Below are 15,985 nucleotides of genomic sequence, written 5' to 3'. Positions count from 1 at the left end.
GAATTTACAGTAAGTGCTTTGTTCCTGACAGATCATAAAAATGGAAATATTTGCACCATTTCATAAAGACATCTATAAAAACTAGTATAATTATTGTTCTAAAGCATCTTCAAAAGAATTAGAAAAATATTTGGCTTTTTTTCCTTTTAATCATTATTTGTGCTGGAAAGGATAGTCATACCTCAAAGGAAAAAAAAGAGTGCTAGTGTGTGCAAGAGCATGAGAACATGATACACACACACAAACGCACACACAAAGTGAGGAAAGAACACCTTATTGCAGTAGCTGGTGTTCCTCCATGGCCTCTCGGGCAACTTACTCCAAAGTATCTTAAGAATACTTGATAAAATTTATTTGTATACATTTCTGCAAATCATAATTTATAACTTAGTATCACAAGTTAATTATTAAAACAATTTTAAATTGTGAAGATTTTTTTTTAAGATTTTATTTATTTGTCAGAGAGACAGAGAGGGGGGATAGAACACAAGCAGGGGGAGTGGCAGGCAGAGGGAGAACTGGCTTCCTGCCAAGCAAGGAGCCCACTATGGGACTTGATCCCAGCACCCTGGGATCATGACCTGAGCCAAAGGCAGATGCTTAACCAACTGAGCCACCAAGGCATCCCTACTTGATGAAGATTTTAAGAGTAAAAGAAATGATCCAGTTTAAAGCATGCATCTTTTCAAAATCACACTCAGAAATCAACTATATTTCTGGGGAAGTCACATTGTCTTTACCAGCACAAAGGTCTATTCAATGCAGTGTAGTCTATTAGCTGCATTAATGTTATTTTAGGGTTAAGATATTCATCTTCAGTAAATCTGTCTTCTCTTCTGGCAATAACTCCAGGGTGAAGTTGGTTATGGCACACCACCTTTAGACTTGTAATTCATAGGTGAATTCAGGAATACTGTAAGTCTTAAGTCAAATCATGACTGCTACACACCACACTACATGGTAGAGTAAACTGCGAGAATATGGCTACTGAAATCTAAAAAACCCCCTGAATCCTCAGCCTTCTATTTTCTAACTGTGTGAACTTATATTATTTAAGCTCTCTAAACTTCTTTCTTTATGGAGGTAAGGGGATGGGTAATTCTAGAGTCTATGTTATAATAACATGATATTTAAGAGATCTTGCCTATGGAGAGTTTAACACAGGCTGGCATAGGACAAATGCTCAATATATACTATCCATTAGGATTATTATTAATGGTTGGAGCGTGGCCATGCCCATATAGACTAATGTTCTAAAATCTGGGGAGTGACAGCTCACTTCAAACACAGAGTTAATCTCCTTTGAGATTGTTCAGTTCTAGCAAGCAACTGTAGATACTGTACTATGTCAGTTTGACTCATCCTTCTCTGGAAAAACTTAGTTTCAGTCAATCTAATCACTTCAAACCAGACTTTTGGTCTAAGAACATGGAAACTGGGATTTTTAAATATAACACCAATTTTTAAACAATTAAGGAACTGAAGCGGTGTTAAGGGCAGCAAGTTGTTAAAGGCTGTAATGACTGCACTGTTTCTGAAACATAGTATCAAAATCTATTTTCATTTCAAAGAGAAAAGCTGGCTGTCCAAAGGAACTCTGTCAGGTATTAATTATACAACACAAATTTGAAACATCAGTTCCTAGCCTCATAGAATATTATTTCCAATTCTTCCATTCCCCTAAACATTCTTTCCTTCTTACTTGGTGAGGTCAGCTTTCCCACGGGACTCACGAACTTGTGCCAACAGAAGATCAGGACATAACTTCTTAGCATCATCTGCCCACATGCTTCTAGTGACCCCAAATGCACGAGCTTCATAACTCACTGCAACTATTCTAAGGTTAGGAAAAAAAAAAAAAAAAGACAAACAGATAAATATTACAAGATCACAAACAAAAATAAAATTTAACCGAATGGGCTATAAACGTGATAGCAGAAACTTTTTGGTCACAGATGCCACTATTCCATCTCAAACATAGCAGTTCAGAGATCCCCAAAACAGGACCTAACACACTGTCATGTATTCTTATAGAATAAAACAGTTGACAGTTACAGTAGCTATGATACATACCCACCACCCTTCCATGACTTGTACTGGACAACTGCACAAGGTTTATTCCTCAAATGAGGATTCTGCCGCTGTTCCACTTGAACAAAAAAACAGTCCATGTCCACTAGGACAACTACTCGGTCCTGTCCGGTAGCCATTTTTCTGAAAGACAATATTTTATAGTCAGAAAAGACACCTAATCTGAAGTGCCAAGGAAACAGTAATTTCTGTTCTTCCACTGTTGAGTTATCATGAGCATGGATATTAACAAGAATGAAACAGGCATATTCATATACTGCTGGTAGGAGAATAATATATAAATTGGTACAATTTTAGGAAGGTAGTAAAGCTTAGGTCATCATGTCTCCTTAGTCTTCTACAATTTGTGACAGTTCCTCAGTCTTCCCTTATTTTTCAGGATGTTGGCACTTTTGAAGAGAACTAGTCTTTTACTTTGAGAATGTCTCTCGATTTAGGCCTGTCCAATGTTTTCTCTTGATTAGATTAAGGCTACATATTTTGGCAAGAATATTATGCAAGTGATGTACTCGTCTCAATGTATCATATTGAGATACATGATATCAAAAGCTGTTATTACTCTTGTGGTGTTAACCATGATCATTTAGTTGTGATAGTTTGCCAGGTTTCTCATGGTAAAGTTACTATTTCAAGTTTTTTAATTGTTATCTTAGGGGAGATACTTTGAGATTATATAAAGATCCTGGTTTTCCTCAAACTTTCAACATTAAGTACCTATCAGTGGGTATTGCCTGTAATACTTCACAGTGTTCTAACAGTGATTTTCTATTCATTTATATAAACTTTTGAAGGCAAAAGAAAATACTACATACTGGGGCGCCTGGGTGGCTCAGTGGGTTAAAGCCTCTGCTTTCGGCTCAGGTCATGGTCTCAGGGTCCTGGGATCGAGCCCCGCATCGGGCTCTCTGCTCAGCAGGGAGCCTGCTTCCTCCTCTCTCTCTCTCTCTCTCTCTGCCTGCCTCTCTGCCTACTTGTGATCTCTGTTTGTCAAATAAATAAATAAAATCTTAAAAAAAAAAAGAAAATACTACATACTATTCACATACAAACATACATAAAGGTATGGATCATAGATCGGAAGATCAAAATTTATATGCTTTGTAGTGGATACAGAATAATGCTCTCATTTAGCATTGTCAGGAATCTGGAAGAAGGAATGTAAACTAAAGCAGTGGCTCCCAACTTCGCTGCAGATTAGAATCATTTTTCTTAAAGAAAGCACTATGTCTAACGTGGGGCTTGAAGTTACAACCCCAAGATCAAGTTGCATGCTCTATGAATTGAGCCAGCCAGGTGCCTCCCAATCTAAGAACATTTAAATAATGTGGCATCTACCACCAGACATCCCAATTTAATTAGTATGGTTGTGTTTGTGCCATCTCAACCTATTGATAGTAATGCTATGAGCTAGAAATGGCTGGGGGCACTTACCGGGGCCCCAGTGAGCTTCCCACAGACATCTCCCCTTTCCAAAGGAAAAGATACAACGGAATGACCATTACTGTTCTTATTATGATTGCAAGATTCCCTTCAGCAATAACCATCAGGAAACTAAAAAAATAAAGGTAATTTATTATTTACAGGACTGATTCTAAGGTATCAGAAAAGTTTGAGAGGTTATTTTTTAAGTCTGAGAATGCTTAAAAACTTTTCCATATAAACAAATGGTAATTGCTTTTTTGCTTTACACCATTTTGGTTTATGAAAGGTTTCATAGAAACGCTCTATTTTCACGGGGGTGCCTGAGAGCCTCAGTTGGTTAACCATCTGCCTCAGGTCATGACCCCAGGGTCCTAGGATAGAGCCCCAAATGGGGCTCCCGGCTCAGCTTCTCCCTCTCCTCCCCGCTTGTGTTCTCTTTTGCTATCTCTGTCTCTCTCTCAAATAAATAAATAAATAAATAAATAAATAAATAAAATCTTAAAAAAAAAAAAAAGGAATGCTTTACTTTCAGATATGTTAAATATGAAATAATACTAAACCTTCTTTATGCATATCCTTGTATGGATATATAAGCATTTAAGAAACATGAAATTACTAAAATTATATTATTAATCTTTTTAAAAAAGATTTTATTGATTTATTTGACAGAGATCACAAGTAGGCGGAGAGGCAAGAAGAGAGAGGGGGAAGGAGGCTCCCTGCTGAGCAGAGAACCCAATGCAGGGCTCCATCCCAGCACCCTGGGATCATGACCTGAGCCGAAGGCAGAGGCTTTAACCCACTGAGCCACCCAGGCACCCCGGATATATTATTAACCTTAATTCTAATTATTATTTTAAAATGTTATGTGTCACTTGGGGTGCCACGGCTTAGGTGGTTAAGCGTCTGACTCTAGGTTTCAGCTCAGGTCATGATCTCAGGGCTGTGAGATTGATCCCATGTTAAAGTCCCCTCTGAGCATGGAGTCTGCTTGGGATTCTCTCTCTCCCTCTGCTTCTCCCCCTCTCTAAAAAGGGATGTTGTGTCACAGAAATACCAAATTTCCTTGTCAACTGCATTATAATGAGCTCTCAGGATATCTTAAACTATGGACATTTTTAAGTCTTTTGTCATTTACAGTTGTTTGCAAATGTGTTTCATCTTCCAGAAATTCATGGAAAGGACACTGACAAGTACTCTAGAATAAAGATTTCTGATAACTTTTAGATCATACAACTGAACTGGGTAAGAACTGATTGAACACTTATAAAGAAACTAATGGTTTCACAAAACTGTTCCCCAAAAAATCAACAAGAATGCCATGGGACTGAATAAGCTGATAAGGATGATTATAATTTTTTATATGAAACATCGTTGGTTCTTCAATGTTCTATTTTTTCCAGTTTTAAGAACCTCTTTTCTTAAGCTATCTCTGACTTACAGCAATTTGGTAAAGTATACTTTTGAGAACACAGATGAAACCATTACTTTTTCTCCCTATCTGATCCCTCCAGAAGTAGAAAACTGTCAGTTAATATTCTTACTTTTGTGACAATATAATTATCTGCATAAATTCAAAAAGGATCTGTTCTTCTTATAACAGGACCCAAATGGAAACAATGGTTATACAGCCCAGACTTTCACTGGATGTCATATTTGAGAAAGACATACATAGATATAGTAGTTAAGGAACTAAGGTTGACTTCATGGAGCCCATAAAGCTCCTTGAAAAATCAGCTTGGTACCTTACTTACAGAGTTCCCAATAGCCCTCCTAAGGAAGGTCACTTCCTGGCAAGCCCAGGAACCTCAGGTTATTTTAGGAACCTCAAGAAGAGAGGAATTCACCCAAATTTATTAAGTATTGCAGGCAAGGCCTACTGGCAGGTTTCTGGATTGGCTTCCTAGACTTGAGAAGCTTTTAAAAGCAATCTGAGATTCCTTATGAAAAGTTCCAGCAAAGCCGACTTAAAAGTCTCTATGGTCAATTCTTGCTGCAATTATGTAAATTCTTGCTGCAATCATATAAACAATCAACCAAGTTTAATGAGATTAGACTTATTTTACAAACAAATTAGGCTTACTTCAACTATCTCTGATAGAAATGGGGGTGATTTTGAGACAAAGAATGTTTCAGTAACACAGCTTTGTGGAAATCAGATTCTATTGCTGTTATTTGTCTCTGAGATTTTGTTTTCTACCTCTAAACTGGACTGGATCCTGAATTCTAGTTTCCTCCAATATTTGGCTACAACTCTTCAAACTAACATTTCCAAGTGTTATCCTACCCTTGGAAACACTGAGAACTAAAATTGCCCTTTCCCAAAGCCATGCAAACTGAAGTGGGACTTGATATAAACTTAAGAGACATCACAATAGTTCATGTATAGACAATTTTTGTTCCTGTTATTGTGTGGGCCACTCAGAAAAGATCACCAGAGCAATTCAAACTGCAAACCAGGAAAATCTAAGATTGCCCCTGTCTGCCTTCACTCCATCTGAAGAGCGTTGAGCCTGACATCTAGAAATCTCCCCAACTGCTGCCTTCAGAACTCAGAAACTGCGATTATAATCTCCTCCAAATATTAACCTTTGTTTTTATTCCTTTTGTTTCCATAGAAATACCTCTTATTAAATGCCTGAAGCACATACTTCTATCATGTAGGCCTGTTAAAAGAGAGAGAGCAGGCCCAAACTGGAGTCACTTATACCAAGTGCATGTCACCAAACCAGAGTGTACCTAATTTCAGTTTTAGCCTCTTCCAGCATGTAATCTTAACCTGTCAGTCTGGAATTTCCTGGTCAGCACTACTGCCCCGACTTCCCCCCAAAAGAAGGTGGCCTTGCTTGAAACAAACCACTCTGACAGTAACTTTCTTGTCATGATCCCTTCTGCTCCTATAGAAGTCTTTCATTTTGTACAACCCCTAGGTTTCTTTTTGTTAGATGGGATGCTGCCCAATTCACAACCTTGATTAAAGCCAGTAAGATCTTGAAATTTACTTTTTTTTTTTTTTAAACAAAACAAAACAAAACAACAACAAAAAACAAGGCTTACCTTGGGGAACCCAACTGCATGACCACCTTCTGAAATGAGACCCAACCCCTTAATTATTCTCAGGACTAAGAAACTGGTTCCTTTGAATATGAAACTATCTAGCAATCAGGACAGGCTCAAACCTACTTAAGCCATATGGCTGAAGATGTTAAAATATTTCACAGTATTACCCGAATCCTTGAGCAGATTTCCAGGGCTAGCCAAATAGTCGGGATCATTGGCCTACTTTCATGGCTGGACTCTTTCAAGTTTGGGACAAATGGCTAGAGACTGCATTTCAAACTATGGCCTGTATAATTATTTAACCCTGACTTTTAACATACCAGCTTTATCCAGGCAGTTAATGTCCTCATCATGGACTCTGGCATCACAGGGTAGATTGTTGTGTAAACCCTGACAGTTGTTCTCCCCCATCCCTTTTTCATAAGGGAGATGCCTGATTTAAGCTTGGATTGCAGAGGCATCCACTTCAAAGATGACTACCTTTTTTTTTTTTTTTTAAAGATTTTTCTATTGGGGCGCCTGGTTGGCTCAGTGGTTTAAGCCTCTGCCTTCAGCTCAGGTCATGGTCTCAGGGTCCTGGGATCGAGCCCCGCATCGGGCTCTCCGCTCAGTGGGGAGCCTGCTTCCCCCTCTCTCTCTGCCTGCTTGTGATCTCTCTCTATCAAATAAATAAAAATCTTTAAAAGATTTTTCTATTTATTTAACAGAGAGGGATCACAAGCAGGCAGAGAGAGGGGGAAGCAGACCCTCCACCGAGCAGAGTGTCTGATGCAGGGCTCAATCCCAGGATACTGAGACTACGATCTAAGCCCAAGGCAGAGACCTAACCCACTGAGCCACCCAGGCACCCCCAAAGATGACTATCTTGAATAAACACACAGCCAGACAAATGACTAAAGTGCCAGGCCCAACTGAGCACTCCTTTGTTTTAGAATTCTTGGTTGATTTCAATAACTGGACATTTTTGGGTGCTTACTTTTTTGTTTTCCTTTTTTCTGTCTTCCTGCACTTTAAATTCCCGCTTTTTTCTTTCTTTCTTTTTTTTTTTTTTAAAGATTTTATTTGATTGAGAGAGAGGACAAATGCAGGGGGGTGGTTTGGGGAGGGAGAAGCAGATACCCCACTGATCAGGGATCCCCCCCCGTGGGGCTCAATCCCAGGATCCAGAGATCATGATCTGAGTCAAAGGCAGACACCCAGGCACCCCTCCTGCTCTTATTCTTGATTGCCACCCTAAATCCCAGTGAAAGTAGAATCCTGGGCCTATGCTAGCTTGCTCTCTCTGTACTGGTAATCTTGTGCTGTGCCCAACTGCTGTGTCTTGTTAGCTCTAGGGCTTGTAAGGAATAAACTTTTTCAAAGTTTCCTGAGGGTCACCTGCTAAAGGTATCCTGCAATCATGCTAAGAACCATAAGACACTGGTTTGGAAAGAGGAGATGTCTGTGGGAAGCTCACTGGAGCCTAGGTGAGTGCCCCAAACATTTTTTTTCTTTTCTTTTTTTAAGATTTTACTTATTTATTTGACAGGGTCACAAGTAGGCACAGAGGTAGGCAGAAAGAGAGAAAGAGCAGGCTCTCCATTGAGCAGAGAGCCTGATGTGGGGCTAGATCCCAGGACCCTGAGATTATGACCTGAGCCAAAGGCAGAGGCTTAACCCACTGAAGGCCAACCAGGAGCAACCCCCCCAACCCCCCCCCCCCCCCCCCCCCGCCACAACATTTCTAACCATAGCATTATCATTGCTAGGCTGTGATAGCACAAAACACACCCATACCAATTAAATTAGGATGTCTGGTGTTAGAAACCAAATATCAATGTTACTTAAATGTTATTTATTGTTTTAAGGCATTATTATTAACAGACCAAGACAGAACAAAACAGGGTGTGACCTGGACATTGTGATTTTTAAAAACTCTCCAGGCAGTTCTAATACGTAGCAGAGATTGCTAACAACTGACTTAAAGTAATTAAGATACTTATGGAAACACCAGTAATCCCTGATTTAAATATGAGAAACATAGGTTATACAGTTGAGTAAGCACTGGGCTGTATTAAAAAGAAGCGTCAACAATTAACATTCACCTTGAAAAAAATGGCATGCAACTAACAATGACAGAAGATTAATGTAAAAAAACAATGAATTAAAAAATCTGAGTAATCAAGGCATTAATTCCTTGTAAATTCCACTCACTGAAAACTGGAAGAATGTGTAACTTTAAATATTTGTTAAGTTAAAACCGTAACATGTCAGAAATCACCTTCCATGAAAGGAAGTGGTTTTTGTGTTGCACTCCAACAGATAATGCCAGAATAAAAACAGTAAACACACTGTCTCACACACACACACACACACACACACACACACACACACACACACACATATATAAACCCACCAGGGAAGTACCATGCTAGATGCAAATAGGAGAAATGGCGTTAGAGGAAGACGTGATTTAAATCCAGCAAACACTTTACTGAGTAAACAAACACAAAAACCAATACTCAAACTGCAACAGATAATGAAGCTGCTCAAGCGTGCAAGTTATGTATTGTGCTGAAGAAAGCAAGAGCTTTTTAAAGATGGAAAAATGAAACACACTCGCTGCCAAAAAACCCCCCTTCCCGAATAAGGAGGACAGTTTTGAAGTCTTATATGTAGCACTTCAAATGATCCAAACTGCATAAGCCTTCAATAATTGCAATTATATCTCGACTCATCACCATCTGTGCAAAGTTTGGTGCCGTTCAGGCGACAACACATCTAAGGAAAATAAGCATAACTGAAGAGGGAGATTTATGAGAGGGAGAAGCAGGCTCCCCTCTGAGCAGAGAGCCCGATGCGGGACTCGATCCCAGGATCCTGGGATCATGACCTGAGCCGAGGCAGAGGCCCCAACCCACTGAGCCACCCAGGTGCCCCGAAAATGCCGTTTTCCCACAAGAAAATTCCTCTTAGGGGACCATACCGGGGCCTTACGTCTAAGCATGCTCTTCTGTTTTACCGAATTTCGGCCCAACGACACCACCAGCCACTGCTATAGCATAAACCAACAGCCAAGACAACATGAAAAGTCTGAAAACAGCGATACTGAACGGTTCTAAATTCTCTTACCAGTGTGACAAAGCACCTGGAAGAACGGGCAACCACGGACGCCAACGATGCCAGGCTCGCTGTCCACTGGAAGGAAGGTGAAGGAGTCCTGAATATCTGCCCTCTTTCCAGGAGAGGACCAGTCGGCTTCGAGAGATTTATTTCCCGTGACGACGGAAAATTGAAGCACAGGTCACAGTCGACCACTGACGCGGGCACCGCCCGCACTGCCCAGCGGGCCTACACAGGGTTTGCGCGCTCAATAGCCAGCGCTCCAAACAGAGATCAGACAGCGCGCGCGCAGCAAAAAGGCCGTTGAAGCGCCTGCGCACTGCTGCCCTTCCGTCCTCCGCTCCGCCTACCGAGAAGCAACCGTCACACCGGAGCCGCCACTTCCGCGGGCGCGTGCGCAGTGGCGAGTTGGGCGCGTGCGCAACCCCGGTTCCTTGCAAGCTGGAGCTTCTACAGCTCACGCTCCTCCTCTCGCTCCCCACCCCCCAGCCCGCCGCGGCCCGGTACCAGCTTGTGGTCCCGCGAAGGGAGCTGTCGGTACCTCGTGCTCCCGGGCCGGCCGTGGACCGCGCTTGCGGCGCGTGGCACTAGCCATGGCGATGGATCAAGTGAATGCGTTGTGTGAGCAGCTGGTGAAAGCGGTGACGGTCATGATGGACCCCAGCTCCACCCAGCGCTACCGGCTGGAAGCCCTCAAGGTAGACGGAGTTTGGCGCCCCGGGCCTGCCCCAAGACCCTCCCCCAACCCCAGCGGTGCCCCAGCCGCCTGAAGCCGTGCTGGTTTTCTGCCCACGCGGCCCTTGGACCTCCTTTCCCAACCCCGGGGGGCCTTAGCCTTTCCCTTCCCCGCCCTCCGCGGCTCTTCTCACTCCGGGCTTTCTCTTCTAGCCGCGCCTGCCCTTCTCTCGGGACCTTCCGATTCCTTGCTGCTTCTCATCTCACTGCCACTTCCCGCTGCCCTCTCCTCTCCTTTCCCCACTTCTCTTCAGCCCGCACCACAGCCGGATGCTTCTGTTTTATTACCGAAGCCCCACATCCCCTAGCATTCCCGTAGTGCACGTGCCCATCACGTCCCCAACACCAGCTAGCTACGTTCTTGACGGTCTCCCCTGCATTACGTTTCCTTACATCTTCGTGACTCGTCCTACTCGAGCTCCAGCCTCCCAGCGCCACTTTATTTACTTTTTTAGACTCTTCATTAATCCTATTCTGTGTCTTGGGTTATCTCTGGGCTAATTCTCACCCCTCCCCCCCATGTTCTTTTACTGTGTTCTGTTCTCAGGCTGTTTTGCGCAAAGATGAACTTCTACCACTTACTTTGCATTTTAACAAGGGTACTTTGGTTTCCTGAAAGTAGTTTTCTTGAGTCCGGATGCTCAGCTCCTGGGACTGACTTTTGTGTTACAAATTGGGATGCTAATAAAATGTGAACTTATTCCCACATCAGACTATTTGTGTGGGGTGTGAGATGGTCATTAGGAAAAACACCTGTGCATACATTTTTTAAAAGTTTTTTATTAATTCCAGTTAAGTGCTGTGTGTGTTTTAAATCTTTTAACTTTATAGAGTGAACATCATTTGGGAAAAACTTTACTTTTAAAAACATAGATGTCTGCCACAGGATTTGGAATGAGAAAAAGTTGGGTTTCATTAGTTTTTTTTTACTGTGAAATACTAAAAATATACACAAAGTAAAGAGAATACTACTACAGGAGTTATAAAGATTTTGCCACATTTGCTTTATTCCTTCCCCCTACCTTTTTTTAAAGTAAATCCTAGAAATTGTCATTTCATCCCTATATACTTCAGGGGTATAACTCTAGCAAATAATTTTTTGCTTGTTTATGTCAGTCTTGTTTTTTTCAACATTATTTGGCCATAGCATAGAAAATATAACTATCCAAGTGAAAGGAATGTTTATCAGTTCTTTATTCATATAGTATTGATCTAAATTTTGCAGTTTAAAAATATATCACAGGTTGGAGTTTTGTTTTTTTTTTTTTTTAAGATTTTATTTATTTATTTGACAGAGAGAAATCACAAGTAGGCAGAGAGGCAGGCAGAGAGAGAGAGAGAGGAGGAAGCAGGCTCCCTGCTGAGCAGAGAGCCCGATGCGGGACTCGATCCCAGGACCCTGAGATCATGACCTGAGCCGAAGGCAGCGGCCCGACCACCGAGCCACCCAGGCGCCCAGGTTGGAGTTTTTTAAGATGAAGTTTAAAAAAAAATTTTTTTAAAGATTTTATTTATTTGATAGAGCTCTCAAGTCAGGAGAAAGGCAGGTAGAGAGAGAGAGAGGAGGAAGCAGGCTCCCTGCTGAGCAGAGAGCCCGATGCAGGGCTCCATCCCAGAACCCTGGGATCATGACCTGAGCCGAAGGCAGAGTCCTTAAACCACTGAGCCACCCAGGCGCCCCTAAAAAAATATATATATATTTTTAAAGATTTTATTTATTTATTTGACAGAGAGAGAGATCACAAGTCGGCGGAGAGTCAGGCAGAGAGAGAGAGAGAGAGAAGCAGGCTCCCGCTGAGCAAAGAGCTCAATGTGAGGCTCGATCCCAGGACACTGAGATCATGACCTGAGCCAAAGGCAGCGGCCCAATCCACTGAGCCACCCAGGCGTCCCCTAAAAAAATTTTTTTTAATCCCCACTCTCACTTGCTTCCTAAGGGAAATACTAACTTTTTTTTTGTTTCAGTTTTGTGAGGAGTTTAAAGAAAAGTGTCCTATCTGTGTCCCCTGTGGCTTGAGGTTGGCTGAGAAAACCCAGATACCCATCGTCAGACATTTTGGCCTCCAAATCCTGGAACACGTTGTCAAGTAAGGAGCTTTTGGACAGTACCACCGAAGTCTGTGAGAGAGCAAATCTTTATTTGTTATATAACTCATAGAGATAATCTTTAGGTGAGTAGAAAAGAAAAATTGCCAAGAAGAAAGGAATGATCCCCAAGAGATTATCACAGCCTCAAGAGCTCTCTTAATTCAAGACTTAATCTTCCTCTTCAGTTTCTTCAGTTATGTAAAATACATGGTATATATTAAGCATTCTACAAATATTAGCTGATAGTTCAATGAGTATTGAGCTCCTGCTATATGCCATGAGATCTCAAAGTCTTTTAGGAATAATACAGTGTTTAGGTAATTAAATCTATGATTAGGGATTGTGCTTTTAATTTTTTTTTTTTTAGTTTGAGTGTGTTCCTTCTCTGAATGGCAAATCTGAAACAGGGTTATATGAGAAAAACTGAAAATCCTTCCTAACTTGAGTCTTTTACCCCCAGTGTCTATCAGAGGAATCAGCTTTTAAGACTTAGCCATAGTTTTTGTGGGATTGTGTTATCCATAAGCCAGCACAAAAGAGGAGTTAATAGTATCACCATTATTATTTTCTGAAAAGCAACTACATTTGTATATATTTGCTTTTGGGCTATCAGTGAAATCAAGGGGGAAAGCTAATCTCACAAATCCTATGTGAATTTCAATTAGTGGACTACTTCCTATATAGAACTTTTTCCTAAGAATTTTTCTGTCAGCATTTTTGTTGAATATAGAGTGTTCTTGTTCATTCTTTGAAGGGTACAAAATCAAAAGTATAATTTCTTGGTGGAATCGCTAGCATAATACAACACAAAATCAAAGCCAGTCACTTACGAAGACTTCTAATGTGGTTCTTTTGACCTTACACATTTTGGTGGCCAGGTTTCGGTGGAACAGCATGTCTCGATTGGAGAAGGTCTATCTGAAGAACAGTGTCATGGAGCTGATTGCAAATGTAAGGAATGATTGGTTGGAAGACTTGTGTTTCAGAGGTAGTTTAGACTAAGGGTGACTTCTTCAGCATTTATGTTCACTAGTTCTGTGTAGGTTGGACAGCATGCTCAACAGAGATGAGAGAGTTTCAGCAAATGAACAAGATTCTTAGATCTAAATTAGATTGTACTTTGCTGTTTCCTTTTATTCCAAACTAAATTACTGTATGATTTTAACAAAATACAAAATATGCAGGATGAATTAGTATTGGGAATTAGAATAGCACTTTGGACATGCTTAAAATCCACAGCCTTTTTTCTTCTTTATTACAAATGGCATGAAAAGTTGAATTCCTACCTTTTCTTCTCCAAAGTTGAGTGCCTTCAATAGAAAAAGATCCCCTTCAAAATTATTAATCAACTTGGGATTTGTTTTTTGCTAGTTCTTGGAAAACTTGATAGAAATCCTAATTCACTAATTTTGATACCAAACTCCAGAAGGACAAGTCCCAGGAATGATTTGTCTCTTACAATGCTAAAACTATCGGTAAAATATTTAGTTGCTACTCCTGTCTCATTTTATCAGCTTCTTACTGTCTTCATTTCTGTACTCTTCAACTTTGGCGTTCTGAGAGTCTCTTCAGTTTGTAAAGGAAAACAATGATGTCTTCCTTGCTCTGTGCAACAGTCACTTTATTAGCTGATTCAGCCCTTACTTAAGTTTTAAGTGAGGAAAATGGTTAGTGAGAATGCAGGATAAGTGACTCAGTCGTGGAGAGCAGGTTTGTTTACTCTGTTTAGTTTAAAAGCAAGCCTGCTGTGGAGTTCCATACACTTACTCAGCGTGGGGTTTGGGGTTTTTTTTAAGGTTTTTTAAATTCAGTCTTGCAAACCTCTTACTATCCTATTCTTTTTCAGGGAACACTGGATATTTTGGAAGAGGAGAACCATATTAAAGATGTTTTGTCTCGAATTGTAGTAGAAATGATCAAGCGGGAGTGGCCGCAGCACTGGCCTGATATGCTAATAGAATTGGATACCCTTTCCAAACAGGGGGTATGGAATATAACTATATCAGTTCATTTTATTTTGGGGGCCTGTTCTAGAGTTTGTTTTGTCAACAGAAAAGAGCTTTTTGGCATACCTATGGTGAAAAAGAGGTTTCAGTTTAATTAGCTTATTTCTATTGTATAGGAAACACAGACCGAATTAGTGATGTTTATCCTTCTACGACTGGCAGAGGATGTAGTGACCTTTCAGACACTACCACCTCAGAGAAGAAGGGATATCCAGCAAACATTAACCCAGAACATGGAAAAGATCTTCAGTTTTCTACTTAACACGCTTCAAGAAAATGTAAACAAGTACCGACAAGTGGTAAGGGCTACCCTATCTCCCAAAAGTTCTGTTTTCTATTATGAGTAGTTTTGTTGTTTGTTTTGTAAAGTTAAAATAATCTGTCAGCAAGGAATTAGGGTGTCTAGATCAGCAAAAGAAAACCATTTTATAAGCAAAAGAGAAACAGATGACAGGAAGAACTGGAACTAATTTTCCGAGAAACTCAGGTCAGTGAGTTCCCATGTTAAAAAAATAATCCTTTATAGTAAGAAAGTTCTTAAAAACAGTATTAAAATGGTTAATTCTTAATATTTAAAGTATTTAAAGCCCAGATTCTTGGTAGGTCAGGACAGCATCCCTTTTATATTTTGATCCCATATTTAATCCTGGTCCCTTTTGCAAGAAATTGCCAGGTTTTGTTCATCTTGATTATATGGTTCTTGGTACAGGGTTCCCCTGCTACCTGAAAGAAGAGCATTCCTTTGAAATCTTTTGTAAGCCCAAATGGCATAAAATGAAGAAGAAATTAACGTTAATTTATATGGGGTAATTTTTGAGCATTCCCACACTTAAGAAATAACCTCTCCTTAGCTTTTCTGACACCTTAGGACATATCTTGCTAACAGATATACAAAATAAATCAAGAGAAAGCACAGATGGTCACAGACACAGTTCACAGCTATGGCTGCTTGGTGCTGAGATGCTGAGTGTGGTTTGTGGGAAAGGAACTTAGTGGTGCCTCCATAAGGCCTAAGGTCTTGCTATGAAACAAGCACTGAAAGCTATTTTTGCTTTTCGCTTTTCTTTAAAGTAAAAGCAGAAAATCCTCTTCAGATTTTCAGTTAGAGAAAACAGGTACTAATGTGGGTCTTGAGAAAATCAGTTTCCTAACACGAGCTTACAAAAAGTGGGAAATACCTGTATTTTACTCTTCCCGACAAAGTATTCTACAGAAAAAGGCAGCTAGATACTGTGTTTCCAACCACTGTCATTTTTAAGAGAGCCTTCAGAAGAAAGCCATGTGAAAGTTCATCTAGTACAGTGATTCTCAGCAAGGGACAGTTTTGCCCCACATGTTCAACAACCAGGGGCCGGCTGCTGACATCTAGTGGGTAGAGGCCAGGTATACTGCTTAACATTGTATAACACACAGAATTGTTCCTCCCCAATAAAGAATTATCCAACCCAAATTGCCGATAGTATTAAAGTTGAAAAACCCTG

General features: G+C 40.6%; 2 protein-coding genes across 6 annotated transcripts in view; one reads left to right on the top strand and one right to left on the bottom strand.

Annotated features, from left to right (window-relative positions):
* POLH (DNA polymerase eta) overlaps positions 1-10,030 on the bottom strand; it is a 32,852-nt gene extending 22,822 nt beyond the window's left edge. For 2 of the 3 annotated variants that reach the window (XM_082733144.1, XM_082733145.1), the window contains exons 1-3: positions 9,685-9,977; positions 2,074-2,214; positions 1,703-1,837 (exon numbers count right to left, since the gene is read on the bottom strand). Coding sequence is in view for 2 of the 3 variants with exons in the window: in XM_082733145.1 (XP_082589271.1) it covers positions 1,703-1,837; positions 2,074-2,210 (272 nt within the window). In the remaining variant the exon portion in view is untranslated. Of the gene's footprint in view, positions 1-1,702; positions 1,838-2,073; positions 2,215-9,684 lie in introns of all 3 variants that reach the window. The other variant, XM_082733143.1, reaches the window with a different exon arrangement.
* Positions 9,944-15,985, top strand: part of XPO5 (exportin 5) — a 47,545-nt gene continuing 41,503 nt past the window's right edge. Inside the window, exons 1-5 of one of the 3 annotated variants that reach the window (XM_082733141.1) lie at positions 9,944-10,373; positions 12,376-12,497; positions 13,377-13,449; positions 14,345-14,482; positions 14,621-14,803. In XM_082733141.1, coding sequence (XP_082589267.1) covers positions 10,269-10,373; positions 12,376-12,497; positions 13,377-13,449; positions 14,345-14,482; positions 14,621-14,803 — 621 coding nt within the window. In that variant the 5' untranslated portion in view covers positions 9,944-10,268. The remainder of the gene's footprint in view (positions 10,374-12,375; positions 12,498-13,376; positions 13,450-14,344; positions 14,483-14,620; positions 14,804-15,985) is intronic. The other 2 variants (XM_082733139.1, XM_082733140.1) reach the window with 2 other exon arrangements.

This window comes from Mustela nivalis (genome assembly GCF_964662115.1).
Source record: "Mustela nivalis genome assembly, chromosome: 5".
In the NCBI taxonomy this organism is placed as follows: Eukaryota; Metazoa; Chordata; class Mammalia; order Carnivora; family Mustelidae; genus Mustela; species Mustela nivalis.
Note: the sequence above shows the minus strand (reverse complement) of the source record. Positions and strands in the feature narration are given on the sequence as shown.